This window comes from Perognathus longimembris, chromosome 2 (assembly GCF_023159225.1).
Source record: "Perognathus longimembris pacificus isolate PPM17 chromosome 2, ASM2315922v1, whole genome shotgun sequence".
Lineage (NCBI taxonomy): Eukaryota > Metazoa > Chordata > Mammalia > Rodentia > Heteromyidae > Perognathus > Perognathus longimembris.
The window spans coordinates 12,823,824-12,841,928 of record NC_063162.1 but is presented as its reverse complement, the minus strand read 5'-3'; the positions used below and the strand labels follow the sequence as shown (position 1 = coordinate 12,841,928).

Here is an 18,105-nt window from a genome sequence, read left to right as displayed (position 1 = left end):
CTCCCGTATTTATTCAGTTATTTACTTATTCATTATTTTTTATTTGAGTAGTTCTAAAGAGGGGTTTCAACTCAACACTTATGGCCCTCTGATTTGTAGACTGTTATGTGTGAATGTACTAGAACTTCAGAGGTTCAGATACATTGATTAGGGTCTATTCTAACCATGTACTGTTTTGTGTGCATGTTTCCTTGGCTAATATAAATGACACTTGTACTGGATAATATCTCTGTGTGTGTGTGTGTGTGTGTGTGTGTGTGTGTGTGTGTGTGTGTGTGTGACACTTCTCTGGGGTTGGGGTGATGCAGGACTGGAGCCAGGTCACAGAGGGCTGCTTCTAATCAATGGCTAGTTTGAGATGGCAGGCCTGTGACTAGAGCTTGGGTGGTTCTGGATCTAGCGGGTCGCTGGCAGGGCTGGTTTCAGGATGACAGCTGGGGACATAAGTAGACAGGGCTGCCTCCAGTCCATATCAAGCCCCAGATCAGCAATTCTGCCTGTGGGGCTCAGTCTTATCTTTGCAAAGAAGCTCCTTGTTTTAGGATCCTGGGCTTTCCGCATGCCTGGAGCCAAAGCTCAGTGAAAAGACAGGGTGTGTACATTGTTTCAAGAATAGAATGTCATTTCTCCAAGGGTATTATTTTCATTCTTTAAAAATGTATTGACATCTTCTTTAATTATTTTCCCCAGGTCCTTTTTTTCTGCCTCCTCTTTTACCATTTTAGGCTTTCTTCAATGTCTTTGTTGTTGAGACCCTAAAAAATTACTTGTAAGTTTCTTTAGGTGTGGACAGGGCTTTTCCATTGATTGCCTTCCGTGAAGGGTGATTTGGCTCTGCCAGTATGTATCCTGCCAGTGTCCCCATCTTGAAGCACTCTCCCCTGTGACGGCCATCTTCCTGCCTGAGTGCTCATTGCATTCTTTCTCCTCCACTTGGCTACTGTCCCTGTCTGCTTGGCTCAAGCTGTGGAGGAGGAGCCTCCAGTCCCCTGAGCTTAGGTAGAAACAGTTGCCCAGAGAAGGGGAAGCCATGTTAAGCCATATTAGAATGTGTGAAAATAAAACTGACCATTCTCTGTAGCACAGGTACAAGTAGATATACTATGTCAAGGTGTTGGTGAACCAAAGTCTTGTTTACCTGTCTTGGGTAGGAACTCATTCCTTTGCCCAGTCCTCATTTCCAGCTCCGTCTTGAAGGTAGACAAGCACCAGTTACTGAGCCTGAGCCTGGAGGTCTGAGGTGTGAAGTGGGATGCTGCCTAGTTTCTCCTCTGCAAGCTTTGGTTGAGCTACCATGGTGCTGTGCAATCATTTCCACTCACACATCTGTTTTTCCAGCCTGCAACACTACAGACCTCTTCTCTTGTTCCCTGGTCCATATGTACTTAAAAAAAAAAAAAATCCAATCAAACTCTAAGCCAGGTGCTGGTGGCTCATACCTGTGATCCTAGCTACTCAGGAGACTGAGGTCTTAGGATTGAGGCTCAAAGCCAGCCACAGGAAAGGCCATGAGACTCTTATCTCCAATTAACCGCCAGAAAACCGGAAGTGGTGCTGTGGCTCAAGTGGCAGAATGTGTTGAGCTGAAGAGCTCAGAGACAGTACCCGGGGCCCAGAGTTCAAGCTCTACAACCAACCAAAACACAAAACACAGGTTGGGGATATGGCCTAGTGGCAAGAGTGCTTGCCTTGTATACATGAGGCCCTGGGTTCGATTCCCCAGCACCACATATACAGAAAATGGCCAGAAGTGGCGCTGTGGCTCAAGTGGCAGAGTGCTAGCCTTGAGCAAGAAGAAGCCAGGGACAGTGCTCAGGCCCTGAGTCCAAGCCCCAGGGCTGGCCAAAAAAAAAAAAATATATATATATATATATATATATAATATATATATATATTTTTTTAGTAGGACTTGGAATAAATTTGGCTTCTAACCTATCTTGAATTTTTAAGTGACATAAATTGTAATAACCCATCCTAAGGAAGGAAGCGGGGTGGGGGTGGTGTCGCTGATTGTACATCCTAAATTCCATTGTGTTTTCAGGTGATGATTTCTGGTACCGGGCAATTGTGTTGGCAACATCAGACTCCGATGTGAAAGTGCTCTATGCAGACTATGGGAACATCGAAACCCTGCCTCTTTCCAGGGTGCAGCCAATTCTCGCAAGCCACCTGGAGCTACCTTTTCAAATTATTAAGTGTTCACTTGAAGGTAGACTGTTAAGTCACTTTCCAGTTTGAGTGTCTGCAGAGTTTTTTCCTCTTCTTTTATGTTTCATTCCTCTAAATAGGAATCAAACAGGACATTTCAAGTAACGATACATCACTCAAATTTCTTAAGTGTTAAGTAGGATTCCCAAAGAAATGGATCCTTTATCTCTCAAAAAAAATGGCATTCAGTTAGTCTGGCTTGGCTTTATAGCTTATTTTCAGGGTGTCAGGTTTCAGGGGTTCTTCCCTCTGTTGTGAAGCTCTACTGGGAAGTGGAAGGGGGCGGTTGGTTAGCTGAAGTGGACCGAGCTCTCCCCCAAGGTCGTGGTCACCACCATGCCTCTGTAAGGACTAACACATATTCTCGTGACACCATTGTCAGCTGCCTTCCTGAGGGTACTACATCTGATTTCTTCCACTCTCCAGTGGGAATTTGAATAGAGTAACTAAAATTTGTCAAGCAGGCTTTGTATTATTCCTCCTCAGCTCCCTACCAGAGACCCTTACCACCCTTGACTGCTCATTGCCTGCTTGGCTTCCAACTCAACGTCAGGAAATCTGCTTTCCCACTATTTGCTTCTCCCATTAGTACATTGAGGGTTGACATATTTGATACCTTATAGGTCACCAATAGCCATTTATTTGAATAAACAGGAATCTTCTATGTCAACAGCAGTAGGATATCAGAGTAACCTAGCTAAAGAAAGCCAGCCTTTGGCATGTGGACCATTGATTAATTTACCTAAATAGGATCTGTTTTGTTTTTTAATTTTATTGTCAAGGTGATGTGTAGAGGGGTTACAGTTACATATGTAAGGTAGTGAGTATATTTCTTGCCGAACATTGTTACCCCCTCCTTTGTTTTTCTCCTACTTTCCTGGTGCCCCCCAAGTTGTAAAGTTTATTTCCAACATATTGTCTTGTGAGTATTGCTACTACATTGGTTTACCCATTTTCCTTTGTCTCACCAGTTTGTTGTTCCCCTTCCATTCCCCAATTCAGATAAATGTATATACGATATACAGGGTGCCAAAATCAAATACAGTGATAACGGGGGATAAATGAAAGGAAAAATAATGAAAGCAAAAAGAACTAACTTCACAAATACATTAAAAACAACCAAGAAAATCCTCTTGTTTCTGTTTTTAAAAAGAGACTTGAAAAGGAGCCATCATCTTTCTTTTGCCCTTCCCCACCCTCCCAGGACTGACAGAACTGAATGGAAGCTGTTCTCAATTAATGATAGAGCTACTAAAAAATTTCATGTTGAATCAGCATGTGATGCTTTCTGTGAAAAGGATCGCGAAGAATGTTCACACGGTGTCTGTGGAGAAGTGTTCCGAGAACGGCACTATCAACGTAGCCGAGAAGCTGGTGATGCATGATCTGACACAAAACATGGCACTGAAGCCAAGTGCTCTCAATAAAGGTGAAGGTGACTTTAAAACAAACGTGTAATTACTAGCAGATGTGTCGATGTCAAAGCTAGCCGAGCCTGTCACCTTTAATTGACCTGATCTTGCTTTGCTTTGCCCCCCGCCCCCCTCCCCGGCCACAGTCCCTTCCTCGCCCTCCTCTTCCGCACAGGCCTCAGATCTGGGGGCGGCAAAGGTAGTCCATGGGTCAGGCTCATCAGCGTTGTTGGAGAAATGGTCACTGAGAGCTCAGATCAAGGATTCTTTCCGCTCCTTTCGTCCAGCTCACGTGTGATCCGAACCAGAATGCAAAGAAGTAAATTCCCAGAGATGGGATTTTGCTAGTATTTCGTAAGATGCGCATTTGGCAGACCGCCCATCCGTGAAAGATCCCATACATAAGCAGAGGACCTAGCCCTCGCAACATGTGGGTTACTTTTAAACAATAACCAAAAAAAAAAAAAAAAACCCAAACAAAAAACAGGTTGGTAGACAACATTGCACCCTGATCTGTTCTTTAAAGTGGAAAAGGCCAGGCTTGTGAGCAGAAACATACTTGTTCAAGTTGTTTGTCATTTACCTTATATCCTACCTTTTCTCCCCATTTACTGTAGACAAGACACATGGGAGGAATTGTTGCTGCACAGAGTTACAGAAGCAGGTGGGCAAAAAATCCCTCTAAGTGGAATCACACCGTTTTAAAGAAATTCCTTTAGGCTGGGGATATAGCCTCGTGGCAAGAGTGCCTGCCTCGGATACACGAGGCCCTAGGTTCGATTCCCCAGCACCACATATACAGAAAATGGCCAGAAGCGGCGCTGTGGCTCTAGTGGCAGAGTGCTAGCCTTGAGCGGGAAGAAGCCAGGGACAGTGCTCAGGCCCTGAGTCCAAGGCCCAGGACTGGCCAAAAAAAAAAGAAATTCCTTTAGAAAATAAACTGTACTATTTTCTTTTTCACTCATAGGTTGAAAAACATGAGCAGATTCTTCTCTTCCTCTTAAACAATCCAACCAACCCAAGTAAATTTATTGAAATGAAAAATCTGCTAAAAAGGTAAGTGTGATTTGTTGTTGTTACTTTTGTAGTGGCCCCGAGGGTGTCCCTAGCTGGGCTGTCAGGACGGAGCAGTTGGTGTGAACCACTCCCCCCCTCCCCACTGTGAGGCAGGGCTTCATTTAGGATGTCATGACTTAAGACTGGGATGTTCTCCCTGCAGTGTGATCTCTTCGTGGACCCGAGCCCAGGGGCGTTTGGGTTGTCCTGGCCTTTCCTCATTGTTGTTTGACTTTGAGAATTCTCTCATAGGCAGAAAGACTTAGAGAGATGGTTGGGAGATGAAGCTTTAGCTTCAAACCCCACGTGTCCAGATCTGAAGTCATCTCACATTTTGCTACAAGTTTTTGAAAGTTCTCATGCAGAGGTCCTAAAGGACATAGAATGGAAAGTGGGCCGGACCAATAGCAGATGTCATTTCAAACTAAAGCATCAGCCCTTTGGGCTTTGATGACTCCAGTATTTACAGAAAATATTAATGACTCTGAACCACATTTTTGTCTGTTTTTTCCCCTTCATTAAGCAAATTATCTCATCATAGTATGGCCTTCAGAAACCACCCTATGATCAAGCCAGGCACAGTGTCATGCTTGTCTGCTAGAAATGTAAGAAGCCTAAATCAGAGGAATGCAGTCCAGGCTGGCCTGGGTATATGGGCTACCTTATTCAAAAACTAATGAAAGCAAAACGGACTGGGGTGTGGCTCAAATGGTATTGCATCTGCCTACCAACCCCTAAGTTCAAACCCTGGTACCACCACCACAGAACTAAAAATCTTCATGAGCACTAGCCAGTTAGAACTTCTAAAACAGTGCTTCTTATAACTTTGAACTGCTTGCTGTTCAGCCAATAACAAAGGATCTTGTGCTTTTGTTGGCCTAAGTACTGTGTGCATTAGGTCATTTGAAGATAGAGCCAAAGGTGAGGTTCATCTCAAATAGGAGCCAACAATGTTTTGTTTTGTTTTTCCCCTGTGGGATAATGTTAACTCTGTCTTTAAGAATGTGAAGTTGAGTGCTAAGCTAAATGTCCTAATTGCAGGATCAACAGTTTTTACTTTCATGATTTATATCAGCATGTAAATCTGGGGCCATTTTTAATGTCTGACTTAACAGTTGCAATTATAACCTTCAGTTCCTTCTAATAACCTTGAGTTTTAGTGTTGTCTGCTGCTTCCAGTGTTTGAGTTTACACTTAAACTTTAATAGTAATTTTGATCTCATAGAGTGAGGAACATGCAGACTCATGAACTTACCAAATGTAATTTTATCTAGCACTGGTCATGGTGTTTTAATCAAGCTGATTTCAGTGGTATGCACTTTTATCTGCCTGAGAAGTAGGCTTTTCCCATCAGGATAGCGACAGTGCTTACACACACAGCTTAAGCTGAAACCTGTATTTACTATTGTTTTAAGGTCAATTGGAGACAGGGCTTCTTAGCTTAAAAAAAGGAAGTAGAAGCATAAACTAGCTTTCCACTTCTGTGTGAATAAATACATATTTTAGATACAATAATATACTTGATACCTGTGTAGTGCCTTATTTCCATCAAGTGCTTGATGCTTTTCCTCCTCACAGTACCCTTGCAGGGGAAGTAGACCCTCCTCTTTACCTGCAGAAGCCAGGGCCCACCACACCAGCTGTAGCACACGTGGGGATGTGAGCTTGGGTGTTAGGACTCAGAGCTGCGTCATCTCGCTCCTCAAGCTGCCGTGTGCTGGCCTGCAATGCCTCCCTAGGCCCATCCTACAGACTGTAAAATCAGGGGCAGATATTAAAAAAAAAATGCACACAGGGGTTTTCTAAGCCTACTTTCTTTGTTTTGCTTTGTTTTTCTGTTTTAGCCTACTTTCTTTATAGTGGTGAAAATGCAGTTCAAACACTTCTGTTTTGTTTTTTCTGCCAGTCCTGGGGCTTGAACTAAGGACCTGAGCACTGTCCCTGGCTTCTTTTTGCTCAAGGCTAGCACTCTACCACTTGAGTCACAGCGCCATTTCTGGCTTTTTCTGTATATGTGGTGCTGAGGAATTGAACCCAGGGCTTCATGTATACGAGGCGAGCACTCTACCACTAGGCCATATCCCCAGCCCAGTTCAAACACTTCTTTCACCTTTAAATTATTCTTCTTAGAGACAGAGGAGAATGTGTTTAAAAAAATGTTGTTTCAGCCGGGCACTGGTGGCTCATGCCTGTAATCCTAGCTACTCAAGAGCCTGAGATCTGAAGATCACAGTTCAAAGCCAGCTGGGACAGGAAAGTCCCTGAGAGACTCATCTCCAATTAACCACCAGAAAACCAGAAGTGGCGCTGTGGCTCAAGTGGTAGAGCACTAGCCTTGAGCCGAAGAGCTCAGAGAGACAGCACCCAGGCCCAGAGTCCAAGCCCTACAACCGAAAAAAATATATTTCATCATCTGTGAAGGAATTTGTGTTGTGTTTTTTTTTTTTTTTTTGCTTTTTTTTTTTTCCCTTTGGCCAGTCCTGGGGCTAGAACTCAGGGTCTGAACACTGTCCCTGGCTTCTTTTTGCTCAAGGCTAGCACTCTACCTCTTGAGCCACAGCGCCACTTCTGGCTTTTTCTGTGTATGTGGTGCTGAGGAATCGAACCCAGGACTTCATGCATGCTAGGCAAGCACTCTACCACTGAGCCACATTCCTAGCCCCGAAGGAATTTGTTTTATTAACAATTGTAAATTGCCTGAAACAGGACTGAGGTGGTGGTAAGAGCATAGACTGTCATAGATTACTCAAGTCATAAAGGCTTTAAATCACAAATCAATACTTTTTTTTAATGTTTGAAGAATACCAGTAGTGAAGGGGAAGATAAACAGCTGTCATTAATAGAATTCTTAATGAAAACTAATAAACATGACTATTATGTTGGTATTGAACTTACTTGACAGGTCTGATCTACATGTCTTGTGTCAGTTAAAAGTGAATATTCAGGTTTGCTTACCTGAAGCAGACATTAAGCACAGTGATGGAGTTTTTACATGATGCGTAATGGTGGTTGGTTTGTCTCTTACAGATAACAGTGTCCTTTCGAAGCAAATGCTTAGGAGGAAAGAAACAGCAGTGACTTAAGAGAGAAGCACGGCACATTGTGTTTTTGTTCATTGGAATCTTTTTTCTTCCTCCGGTTTTTCGTTAATGATCTTTTGTGCCTCCACTTATTCCCTTACTTTGTTCTGTTAGGTTGGTTTGTTTTCTTTTTTCTTTTTCCCTCCAAGTTCTTCCCACCAAATCTTGTACAAAAGATTCATCCTGGCACTCCGGAGGCCAAAGCAGAAGGATTATGAATTCCAGGCCAGTCTGAGCCCTACATAGTGAGACCCTGCCTAAAAATAAAAAACAAGAACAAAATTTAAAACAACAACCTAGAAGATACACACACACACACACACACACACACACACACACACACACACACACAGAGAGACAGTTCATGGAATTCTACGAAGGTGTAGAGAGGGGCTCCCTGCTATACGTATGACTCTCTTATCCTTTGGACCATGCTAGGGGTTGAACTCAGGGCCTCATGCATGCTAGGCAAGCAATCTTACCTCAAAACTATAGCCCCAGGCCTGTAACCTTGGATTACTTAAAAATACTGAAGGAATATAGCTCCATGCTAATGTCCAATAAGTCTAATTTGTGAATTCATTAGTTTCATTATTTCCTCTATGTTTGAAGTATTTCCTAGTGTTCCCGTGTCATCATTCGCCTCTTCCTGCCCACTCCAAGGTCACCAGCGTCTTCTCTCCATCCTTGATGCTTTTGGCCACAAAGTCTGGCCTGGATTCTGGACTGATCCATTGGAGGGGGAGGGGGGCTTTCTGCTCCTGCCATCCACATGTCCTTCCAAAGCTCTAGCCAGTCAGACTTTGGTTGTAAAAAAAAAAAAAAAAAATTTACTGTTTCGTGACCCACACCTGTAGTTACCAATTTAAGTTTAAAAGCTGAGTTTGAGTAAATATTTTCTTGATGCAAAAATTTTTAGTTATTTTTCTAAGAATTATGGGCCGGCTGACTTCCCTGCCAGCCCCAAAGTTTCTATTTGAGAATGTTCATGTAATTTAATTTCCAGACTGTGATAACCTAAGATGTCTCCCACTCAGAGTACATAGTTGAAAGACTGGTGTGGGTATCTTTAATTTAAGAAAAAGAAAAAAGCCTGGTAATTGAGATCAGCCACTCTGTTAGATGAAGTAGATTTTTTTCCTCATGTAAAGATGTTGCACTTTGACAATAAAGAAAAAGAAAGATGTTACTCAATATCGATGTGTATTTAAAGTTTATGCTGATTTGTTCAAATAAAACCTTTGCTTGTCAACTAGCTCCACTGTGTATGCTTCCTGCTGGCTTTGCACTGATTTCTTTGCAAAGGAATCACATGCAATGTCCCTGCAGAAGTAGATGTCTTTGTTCATCCCATCTGCTCCCCTTCATCCAGAAAGCCACATGCAAATGACAACTAGGAGACAGACAACTGGCCTTTTGACAAGGGAGAACTAGCCCTTAAGAGATTACAAAAGATGACGTGTAAAACTTCATTTCTTCCAGTTGTAGCATCGTAGCCTGCAGTGCTGGAAATTCACATCAAAACAGCTTTAATTAGATGGAGCTCCATATTTGGTGACTGAGTTGGTTCCCTAGAAGAGATGAATAGAGCTGTAGTACCAGCTTCACAGTCCCAAGTATTGGACACCATGTCTCATTTCTGAATACACCTAGATGTTTCCTAGTTGAATATGGCTGCAGTATGTTTTACTCAACAAATAGTAAGTCCCAATTTTGTGCCTGACATTCTGATTGGTGCTGAATCTGTGGTTTAGTGTGGTCCTGCTAGACATAGTATTATGCAAGACCTCTCAAAAGACCATGCTTGGCCATCAATAAATACACCAAGTCTGAAACTATCCAGACAAGCAGTTTAGGCAGAAATACCAAGGTAAATAACATTTCTACTTTTCCAAGGAAGAAGATTTTTAGATGGATTAAACTGAGCTCTCAGGCTGAGCAGGGAAAGGCATATTCAATACTTCTGTGTAGAAGTGTGAACGAGGGTGATCGACCTGAAACTGATCTCTGCTACTGCAGAATACTCGAGAAACCAATGCATGCCTGCAGCTTATACTGCCAAACTTGCAGGGAGGATTTAAGTCATGGTAGAGAATGCCATCCAAAAGCAACTGGCTCTTACTGGAAGCCATTGTTTCTAGTGGGTTCGTCACCAACACAGCTGACTGAAGTGGGCAGTTGGAGCTAGTGGTAACACTGCTCTTTCCCACAGCTCAAGGACCCCAAAGGCTGACTGTGAAGTGTTAAATAAGCCAGGTCACTTTGCCCTGATCATTGTTAAGGAACTGCAATTATTTCCCTGGGGAAGCAGTAGCTTTCAGATACCCTCCTAGAATCTGGTGGTGGTTTTACAGAGATTTATCCGCCTGGCTCATCTATATGCTGTGGTGGCTTTTTAGCCCTGAAGTGATAACCATGGGATGGAAAGCTGTCCAGCCCCTGTGATACGAACCTTGCAGGAGGGAGGGATGGACCTTGCAGATGGGAGGGATGGTCCTGTGCTCGTGGAAGCCAGGAGCAGAGCCAATTCCAAGGTGCGTTGATTACCACACAACCTGTCCCATGACTCCCTTGCGCAAATGTATCTAAGTAGGAAACTAACAGTAAAGTTGATCTTGGGAGAGTGGAGACCAGATGGCTGGCAAGTATTGACAAGGTGCTGTCCTAGAGCATTTGGCTATTTCCAATGTTAGTCGAGGGACTCTGTTACCCAAGCCTTTGCCTTCATGCAATCTCATGTTTATTTGATTCAGTCAAACAACATGTTCCTCAAATGAAAATTGGGTGTAACCCTGCCCATTCTTTTAACTGTCTTAGAAGGCATTGAGGTATATGCTTTTCATCTTTAGGTCAGTGCCTATTTAGAAACCCAAGGGGTAGCATTTCTGCTTCCCATGACCCCACTACCATATTCTTATTCCTGGTTCTTCAGGCCATCCTTGTCTAACCTGCTGCCTGGGGTGGCTGTTTTGTCATTTTAATAGACATTAGTTTTCTATTCATTTCTCAACTGAGCTCTGGTTAAGTGGCTGTTCTGTGGGATCAGTTTTGCAGGGGCCTCTTCCTTTCTGCTGTTCTTTTCCTGTGTACTTATATCTTCTGGGGGGGTGGGGAGAGCTGGATGCAGAGAATGAGTTGGGGTTCCACAGGGTTGAGAATCGTTACATTTGTTACCCTTGGTAAATCGGGGAACCCAGCAATGAAAGTATCTGTGTTACAAAAGCAATAAGCAGAGCAAGTTGGAGCATCCCAAACCACTGGGTCTCTAAAGCCAAGGTGATTCTGCCAGACTGGGTTCTTTCAAATGTATGCTGTGGAGTACTGCACAGAATTCACCGAATTCACTGTGCCATGTGTGTTTATCACAGAGACACTGTACAGGACAATTTGTGAAACAATTCACATTTTAAGACAGCATTTATGATGTATACATTACTAGATATAGCCAGATTGGTTGATCATTGGTTCATGCCTGTAATCCTAGCAACTCAGGAGGATGAGATCTGAGGATCACATTTTTGAAAAGGTTATAAAAGGATTGTTCTTTGCTTCTCTGATGGACATTATGAGGAACTAAGGGGAAAGGAACAGAAAGGAGGAAATAAGTCAGCTTCCTGAAAGGTGATTTGATAAGATGCATTTTTTTAAATCTTGAAATGTCTAAGCTGCCTGTCTTATGCTCTATCCCAAGGAATTAGGCGAAAGTACAAAGAAACTTAATGACATTATGAAAACTGAAAGTTTAGTGTTCAAAATAGCACATGGGTTAAATGCATCTAGAACATTATAGAGTGGCTTAAAACATGGAAACCTGGCTAACATGCTGCTGTTGTGGAATAAGCTAAACTATGTAAGTTTTATAGGGCTAGGATGACAGAAAGCACATGCACAGTATCAACTGCTACAGTGGAATATCTGAATTTTCAATTTGTTTACTGGCATTTTTCTATTTTTTTGTTGTTGCAAGAGCACACATTAGGCCAACTTTGTTGCTGATGTATGAAAAGTATAAGATAATAGCCAACATTCATTGAAAATTGTCTCTGTACAAAGCATTGGACCAAAACTTGCTACTCTGCCCTGCAATGATTGTTTTTTTTAAGCAACGAAAACACAAACTGGGCACCCTGCAGACTTAAACCAGAAACCCGAAAAGTCTATTACCACCCAACTGCAATAATGGGACAAACAGATTAATAAAAGTCAAGTGCCAGGACAAATAGAAACGATGCCAAAATCAACATTTTCTCATGGGTCTGAGCAAGAAAACCTGACAAGTAGCCAGGGATGGCACGGTTATGATCAGAGATCGACTCCAGCTGGGAGTACTTTGTTACTTTGCCAGGCTCGGCCAACGCCTCATTTGAAACCGTGAGGGGCGAGGCCAGCAGGGTTCCCAGAAGCGCCTCCTTCCTTGGGAGCAGCGCCCCCCCCCCCCACCCCGATCTCCGCGGGCTCCAGCCGCTCGCCTCCGCCCTCCCGGGAGGGAGCCACAGGTGTCCCACGTGGCTGGCGTCCCCGCTGCGGGCCGCAGCGCCCCCTGGCCCGAGTGGAGCCCTCGCCGGCACCCTGAGCGCCGCCGCCTCGTTGCCCTGCGCTCTGCCCGGTGAGTGATCGCGTGAGTCTACCGGCCGGCCGGCCGGGGCGCTGGGGCACCCCGCGTGCGCCCCGAGTCCGACTCCGTCCGCAGGGAGCGGACCCCCTCCTGGCGCCAGCCACCCGGGACCGGAGCGCGGAGAAGGGGCCGCCCCATGCAGGCGTTGCGGGCTTTGTTCTGCGCCCACCTGAGCTCGGCCTTTTGGCAAAGTGGGCGTCCCGGGAGGGCGCACCTGGAGCGCGCCGTCCCTCCCCGCTCCCCGCTCCCCGCTCCCCGAGGGGCGGTCTGGTGGGGATCGCAGAAGGGGGAGCCGGCCTGGAGAGCCAGCCGAGGGGCACGCACGCAGGTAAGGGGTAGGGGCTTGAGAATTTGTGGGTGGAGGAAGGTACACCGAGTGAAACCCGAGCTGCCTGGCACTGGGGTGCGCTTCCTAGGGGACCATGGCTGGAGAATCTCCTTCTGAATGAAACTTCCAGGTCATACCCCCATACACACACACACACACACACACACACACACACACACACACACACACGACCTATACAAATATCAGATGGCTCATTGAAATCGTCCCCCCCCACCCCAACCCAGTGGCCAAATTCCCCCCCACACCCCCCCCCCCCCCCCAGCAAAATCTCTGCAGTCTGAACTCCAGAGGTATGCGCTTGAGCCATGGAAAGTCCAGGATTTGTCTTAACAGTGACTTGACCTGTCAGAGAAACTTCTCCTCTCATCAGCTCCCCTAAACTCACACCTGGCTCAGCCCTGCTACCCACACCCTTTCCTTCCAAATCTCAGGGCTCAGCTTTTGGCCACCTGCCTAGGCAGAAAAATGGGCCTCGTCGTTGTACCTTAGGATCTTGGGATTTCAAAAGGCCATAGGCATCTGGCAGAAGAGAAGACGGTAGGAGGGCGTATTGCTGCCTTTGGCTGCAGAATTCAAGGCTCAGCCTGAGCCTTTCAGTGGGGGTTTAGGGTACTGTGCTATGCCTGTCATGTCTTGGGGATGAATCATTAAAACCAGTATGCTTTTCAAATGACAAACTTCTTTAATTAAACCCTGGAAGCATTGAGAGTATTCGGGCCTAAGCCTTCATGATCTGTTTTGCTCCCAAATGTGGCATTAAGAAACGTCTGTCATCAAGGAACTGGTCAGAGAGAAGTCAGAGTTTTGCCAGTGCAGTTGGAAGAGGCCATACCAGGGAAGAGCTAGGTGCCCTGGCTCTCAGCAGTGGGAAGCCACCACCGTCTAGTGACTAAAGGGTTCCAAAGGCTTCAGGGGCCTTGTCTTCCTCCATAGACATCCAGCTCAGCTCCACAAGCATTTCCCGGATTGGATTCAGAGGAAAATCCCAGGAGAGGATGGTTCCTTCCTTCGTCACTCCTGTGTGGCTGAGAACCATCACTGAAAGATTTTGCATTAATTCTGCCTGTTGGTCTATCATCCAGAGCTTAGAGTTACTGTGAGTCCTCCCTGCCCGGTCCTCTGCCTTTAATAACCTCAAGATCCTTGGAATGACTTAAAGAGGCCCATGTTTGTGCAGATGAGGAAACGTGAGACCTAGTTTTAGGTTGGCCTCTCTTATGATCAGTGCTCCCTGCTGCAATGGGACATTTAGAAAGATAAACCAGCCAGGCACCAGTGGCTCATACCTGTAGTCATAGCTACTCAGGAGGCTGCGATCTGAGGTTTATGATTCTAAGCCAGCCAGGACAGAAAACTCAGTGGTACTTTCATCTCCAGTTAATTAGCGCGAAGATGGGACTGAGGGCGTGGCTTAAGTAGTAGAGTACCAACCTTGAGTAAAGAAAGCCATCTGTACAAACATGGGCCTCATTTATAAAAGTGGAAACAGGAATGCCTACCCTGCAGGGTTCTGAGTGCCACTAAATGAAATGAACATTTTAAGTGGTCCTTTGGAATCATTTATTTAGATGCTTCTATCTCACAGGACCTCCAGTGTCACCATTCCTTTGGTTCTGACTTTTCTTTGGTTGTCAGATTGTTGGATTCTGAAAATTTGCTGATTTGTTTAGGGGGAACTTGACTTTGTAAGGGCAGCTTCTAAAATGCTCCTCCTACCTATGTGGTGTTGCTCTGTACTTGTAGCCTCTCAAAGGGCAGAGACAGGAAGATCACTTGAACTTAGGAGTTTGGCATCAGCATAGGGAACATAGTGAGACCCTGCCTCAAAAACAAACATCCAAACCCATCATTGTCTCAGACATATCAAACTAGAAATGTGCTCCCTCTGAGCCTGAGCCAGATAGCCTGCCAAACGCACACAGAAGATGATTGTTAGAGCGGAAGACAGCGAGGATCTCCCAGCTAGAGACTTCCACCTCTGATTTTAGCCTTCCTGTTCAGGTGTCAGCTGCTCTTGCTAAGGAATAAGGTTTCCATCCTGCTGACGGCAGCAGGCTGCCAAGGGCTCAGTGAGTATTTGGGGGTGCAGTTGTGTTTCCTTAGGAGAAGTAGGGTCCTTTTTCACCCTACACTTAACTGCACCTCTGATCACTGTCCTGCACCTTCTTTAGAAAGCAGCCTTGTTTGGGCTTTTGTTTCTTGGCACATTGTGGGAGATGTAACCTTTGGCTTGTGCGCAGTGGAATGCATCGGTGGCATCCTGTAGCAGACCTCACATGCACTGTGGCAAACGCTGGCACTGTGTGGAACCAGGACCCAGACCCAAGGCAACAATCAGATGAAGAACTTCTAAGCAAGCTGGCGCTTCTAGGAGCAGCCCAGAATCTGGGAACCCATGTGGGGTTAGCATGAGTAATGGGACAGAAAGGAACTGGGGTGATGAGCAAGGTGTTCTGTCATGGAAAAGGCTTGACCAGGTGTCACTAAGACCCAGGGTCTGTTCTTGTCTCTGCCCCTCAGCTACTTTGTACAGGAATGCAGAGGGGCCCTAGAAATCTCACGTACTCCGTGGTGGGAGTTCATGGCAGGTATGAGTGGGTGGGAAATGCCAAAGGGCAGGATTCAGTGGAGCAGATGCTTGTTTCTCTATTACTATCCATAGTTCATAGTCTCCTCCTGGAGCCCAGACTTCTAGTCAACCATCTCCTCTCACCCTTCAGCCACAACACATCTCATCTCCTTGTTCAACCTTCTCAGAGAGCCTTTCCTCAAAACCCCGAGGGTGATAGGCTTAAATAGGCCAGAATGGAGCTCGATCCACAAGGACTTGTGTGACATGGGATAAAAACACCTTTCCTTTCCTCAGTTTTCTCATCTGCAAAATGAAATTAACACACCCTCAGTAGCTAGTCATGAGAATTAGGAGAGAAGACATGATGATAGAGCCTGGTAGCATTGGGTAGGGAGGTGGAAAAAAGGCTCTACTTGGTAAAAAGGTGTTTTGTTTCGGTGGTGTTTTGTTTTGTTTTTTACTGTGGAATTTATCCTTGAAAAAGAAAACCCCAACAATACCTGGGCATGGTGGTGCATACCTGTAGTCACAGATATTTGGGAGGCTGAAATGGGAGACTCTCTTGAGCCCAGGCGTTCAAGGCTAGCTTGGGTACCATAGCAAGACCTCTATCTCAAAAACAAAAAGAACTTGTCTGGTGGGCAAGACTATGGTGGATGCTTGAGCACAATGGTGCACCTGGAAGAATCTCTCCTCCCGCTGAGCTCATCTGGACGTGTTATTTACCCAGCGAGCTTGTGCACTGGGCTGTCTTTCTATCCCGGGCAGGACACGGTAGCTGGGCTCCAGCTGGGACTGAAACACAATCCCGGTCCTAGGTGTCGGCCATCAGCCACGGAGACATGCGTGTCACAGAGCAGTTCCGGGATGAGCCGTGGTTTTGGGGGAACAGGAGGGAGAGGTGCTGGCCAGGAGGCCTCTGATCCAAACATTGGTGAGAAACATAGGCCCAGCCTCAGCTGTTTGCCCATTGCCAACATAAATTGTATTTTAATGAGCAGAAACTTAGGAGACTGGAAAACATCCACTGGGCAAGCAGAGGCACATAGGAGCAGAGTGGGGTGGCTTAGGTTGGTTTCGTGGCGTGGAGGGCGGGAGCCTGAATAGACTGCTGTGTGTGCATCAGGACCTTCTAATAACACCACATGAAGAGTAAGAAGCTGGCAAGTTGAAGACTGGGGCTCAGCATGCTCATTTTCTGCAACCTCAAGGAAGTCACCAGCCCTCCCTCCCCCACACACATATACTTCATCCCTACCACAAGGTAGGGAGGTGGTGGCTGGTATCCTCATTCTACAAATCATCAATAGGCTGGATATATGTGCTCAGGTCAGAAAGTGTCAGCCAGAAGCCTGCCGGAAAACTAAGGGCAGCCTTGAGGTGTCCTTTGCCTCTGCCCTAGCACACCCCTCATCCACAGCCTTGTCCCAGAGGCAGGTGGGGGCTTGTCCTGCCTCTGGTGTGTGTCCTAGGAGGAAAACACACACTGAGAGAAAGACCAGTACTCAGTGTACTTGAGTACTCAGAGTACTGGTCTTTCTCCCAGTGTGCCTTGCTGGGCTGCTCAGGGACTGGAAGCTGGCAGGAAGCATGTGAGTTCCATGGCAAGCTGAACTTTCCCTCACTGACCCAGCCTGGGGAGCTCCTGCTGACACCCTCGCTCTGACACCCCTGGATCTTTGGTTTTCTCTCAGCCAGGGAAGGCAGGCACAATAGAATCAACTCAGACATATTGGATCCCAAAGAACAAAAACTAGGTTTTCAAGATCCTATTGTTAGGGTGTTTTCTGGTTTCCCCCGCTAAATTATACTGGAGAGAACCCCAAATTCCATTCTGTCTAACCTCTTTCTGTTCTAACACTGTATTTGAGCTTAAGACATGGTGGTATGCATCTTCCCTGGGGTTGAGATGGTAATGATGCCTTTCCCTGGGCCAGATGTAATTAGAAGCCTCAGGAATGCCCTTCTATGGATCCAAAGTGAAGGTCTATTGTTGTTGTTGTTGTTGTTTTTTACAATAGCATTTACTTTCTGCCCTAATGCTCTCCTTAGAACTCAACTATCAGGCCCCACCGAACGGAAGTGGATCCATGATAGAGCATTCTTAGGCAATAAAAAAAACAACTTTTGAAAACACTGGCATTCTGTGGAGAATAATCTTTTGCTAGAGGGAGGGTTGATGACTTCCTTGAGGTGGAGGATGTTGAGCCCCAGACTTCATCTTGTTGGCTTCTCACTCTTCATGAAGGAACTGAGACCCAAGGTGGGACATGTACATGGCAAGGTTGGCCAGGCTGAGGCTCAGGGGAGGAGTGATGCCTGGGGGAAAGATGTTAGATGTTGTTTAAAATGGAACTTGAGGGAGCAAAGTCTTCATGGCATTTGGGGGGAATCTGTGGCTTCTCTGGGCTGTAGTTATTATGGGGGGGGGCGGGCTCTGAGGTACCTTTTGTGACCAACGGTGGTCAGTGTCTTATGTGGCATTTATTGTATTGGGTGAGGCCATAACTCATTGCTGATGTTTTGATGTTTTCTTTCTTTCCTGGCCCTAGAGCCATTTCAATATGCCATCTTTGCTGTTGCTGGAAGCTATCTGCATCTTCCTGTTTTCCAGAGGTAAGATGGTTCCTGGTATGGGGTAGGTAATAAAGTATTGGGACTTTGGATTGCTTCAAATTACATTGATCCCTTTTTGTTAACCTATATTTTACAAATTAATGGATTTCATTATCACATTTTCACATTTGCATTTACAGTACTTCGATTATATTCCTATTGTCCTTTCTTATTCCCCTCCCCGCCACTGTCCCTCC

At 45.6% G+C, this 18,105-nt stretch overlaps 2 protein-coding genes and 1 long non-coding RNA gene across 4 annotated transcripts in view; 2 read left to right on the top strand and 1 right to left on the bottom strand.

Moving 5' to 3' along the window:
• Positions 1 to 8,803, top strand: part of Tdrd1 (tudor domain containing 1) — a 41,281-nt gene extending 32,478 nt beyond the window's left edge. Inside the window, exons 22-26 of one of the 2 annotated variants that reach the window (XM_048338204.1) lie at positions 2,042 to 2,209; positions 3,413 to 3,637; positions 4,238 to 4,284; positions 4,588 to 4,676; positions 7,704 to 8,803. In XM_048338204.1, the coding sequence (XP_048194161.1) occupies positions 2,042 to 2,209; positions 3,413 to 3,637; positions 4,238 to 4,284; positions 4,588 to 4,676; positions 7,704 to 7,707 (533 nt within the window). In that variant the 3' untranslated portion in view covers positions 7,708 to 8,803. Of the gene's footprint in view, positions 1 to 2,041; positions 2,210 to 3,412; positions 3,638 to 4,237; positions 4,285 to 4,587; positions 4,681 to 7,703 lie in introns of both variants that reach the window. The other variant, XM_048338203.1, reaches the window with a different exon arrangement.
• LOC125346039 overlaps positions 8,258 to 18,105 on the bottom strand; it is a 23,796-nt gene continuing 13,948 nt past the window's right edge. The window contains exons 2-3 of the long non-coding RNA XR_007209850.1: positions 9,010 to 9,012; positions 8,258 to 8,374 (exon numbers count right to left, since the gene is read on the bottom strand). This is a non-coding gene — a long non-coding RNA (uncharacterized LOC125346039). The remainder of the gene's footprint in view (positions 8,375 to 9,009; positions 9,013 to 18,105) is intronic.
• The window catches only part of Vwa2 (von Willebrand factor A domain containing 2), a 25,794-nt gene continuing 25,541 nt past the window's right edge, over positions 17,853 to 18,105 (top strand). Inside the window, exon 1 of the mRNA XM_048338206.1 lies at positions 17,853 to 17,908. Within this exon, the coding sequence (XP_048194163.1) occupies positions 17,857 to 17,908 (52 nt within the window). The 5' untranslated portion in view covers positions 17,853 to 17,856. The remainder of the gene's footprint in view (positions 17,909 to 18,105) is intronic.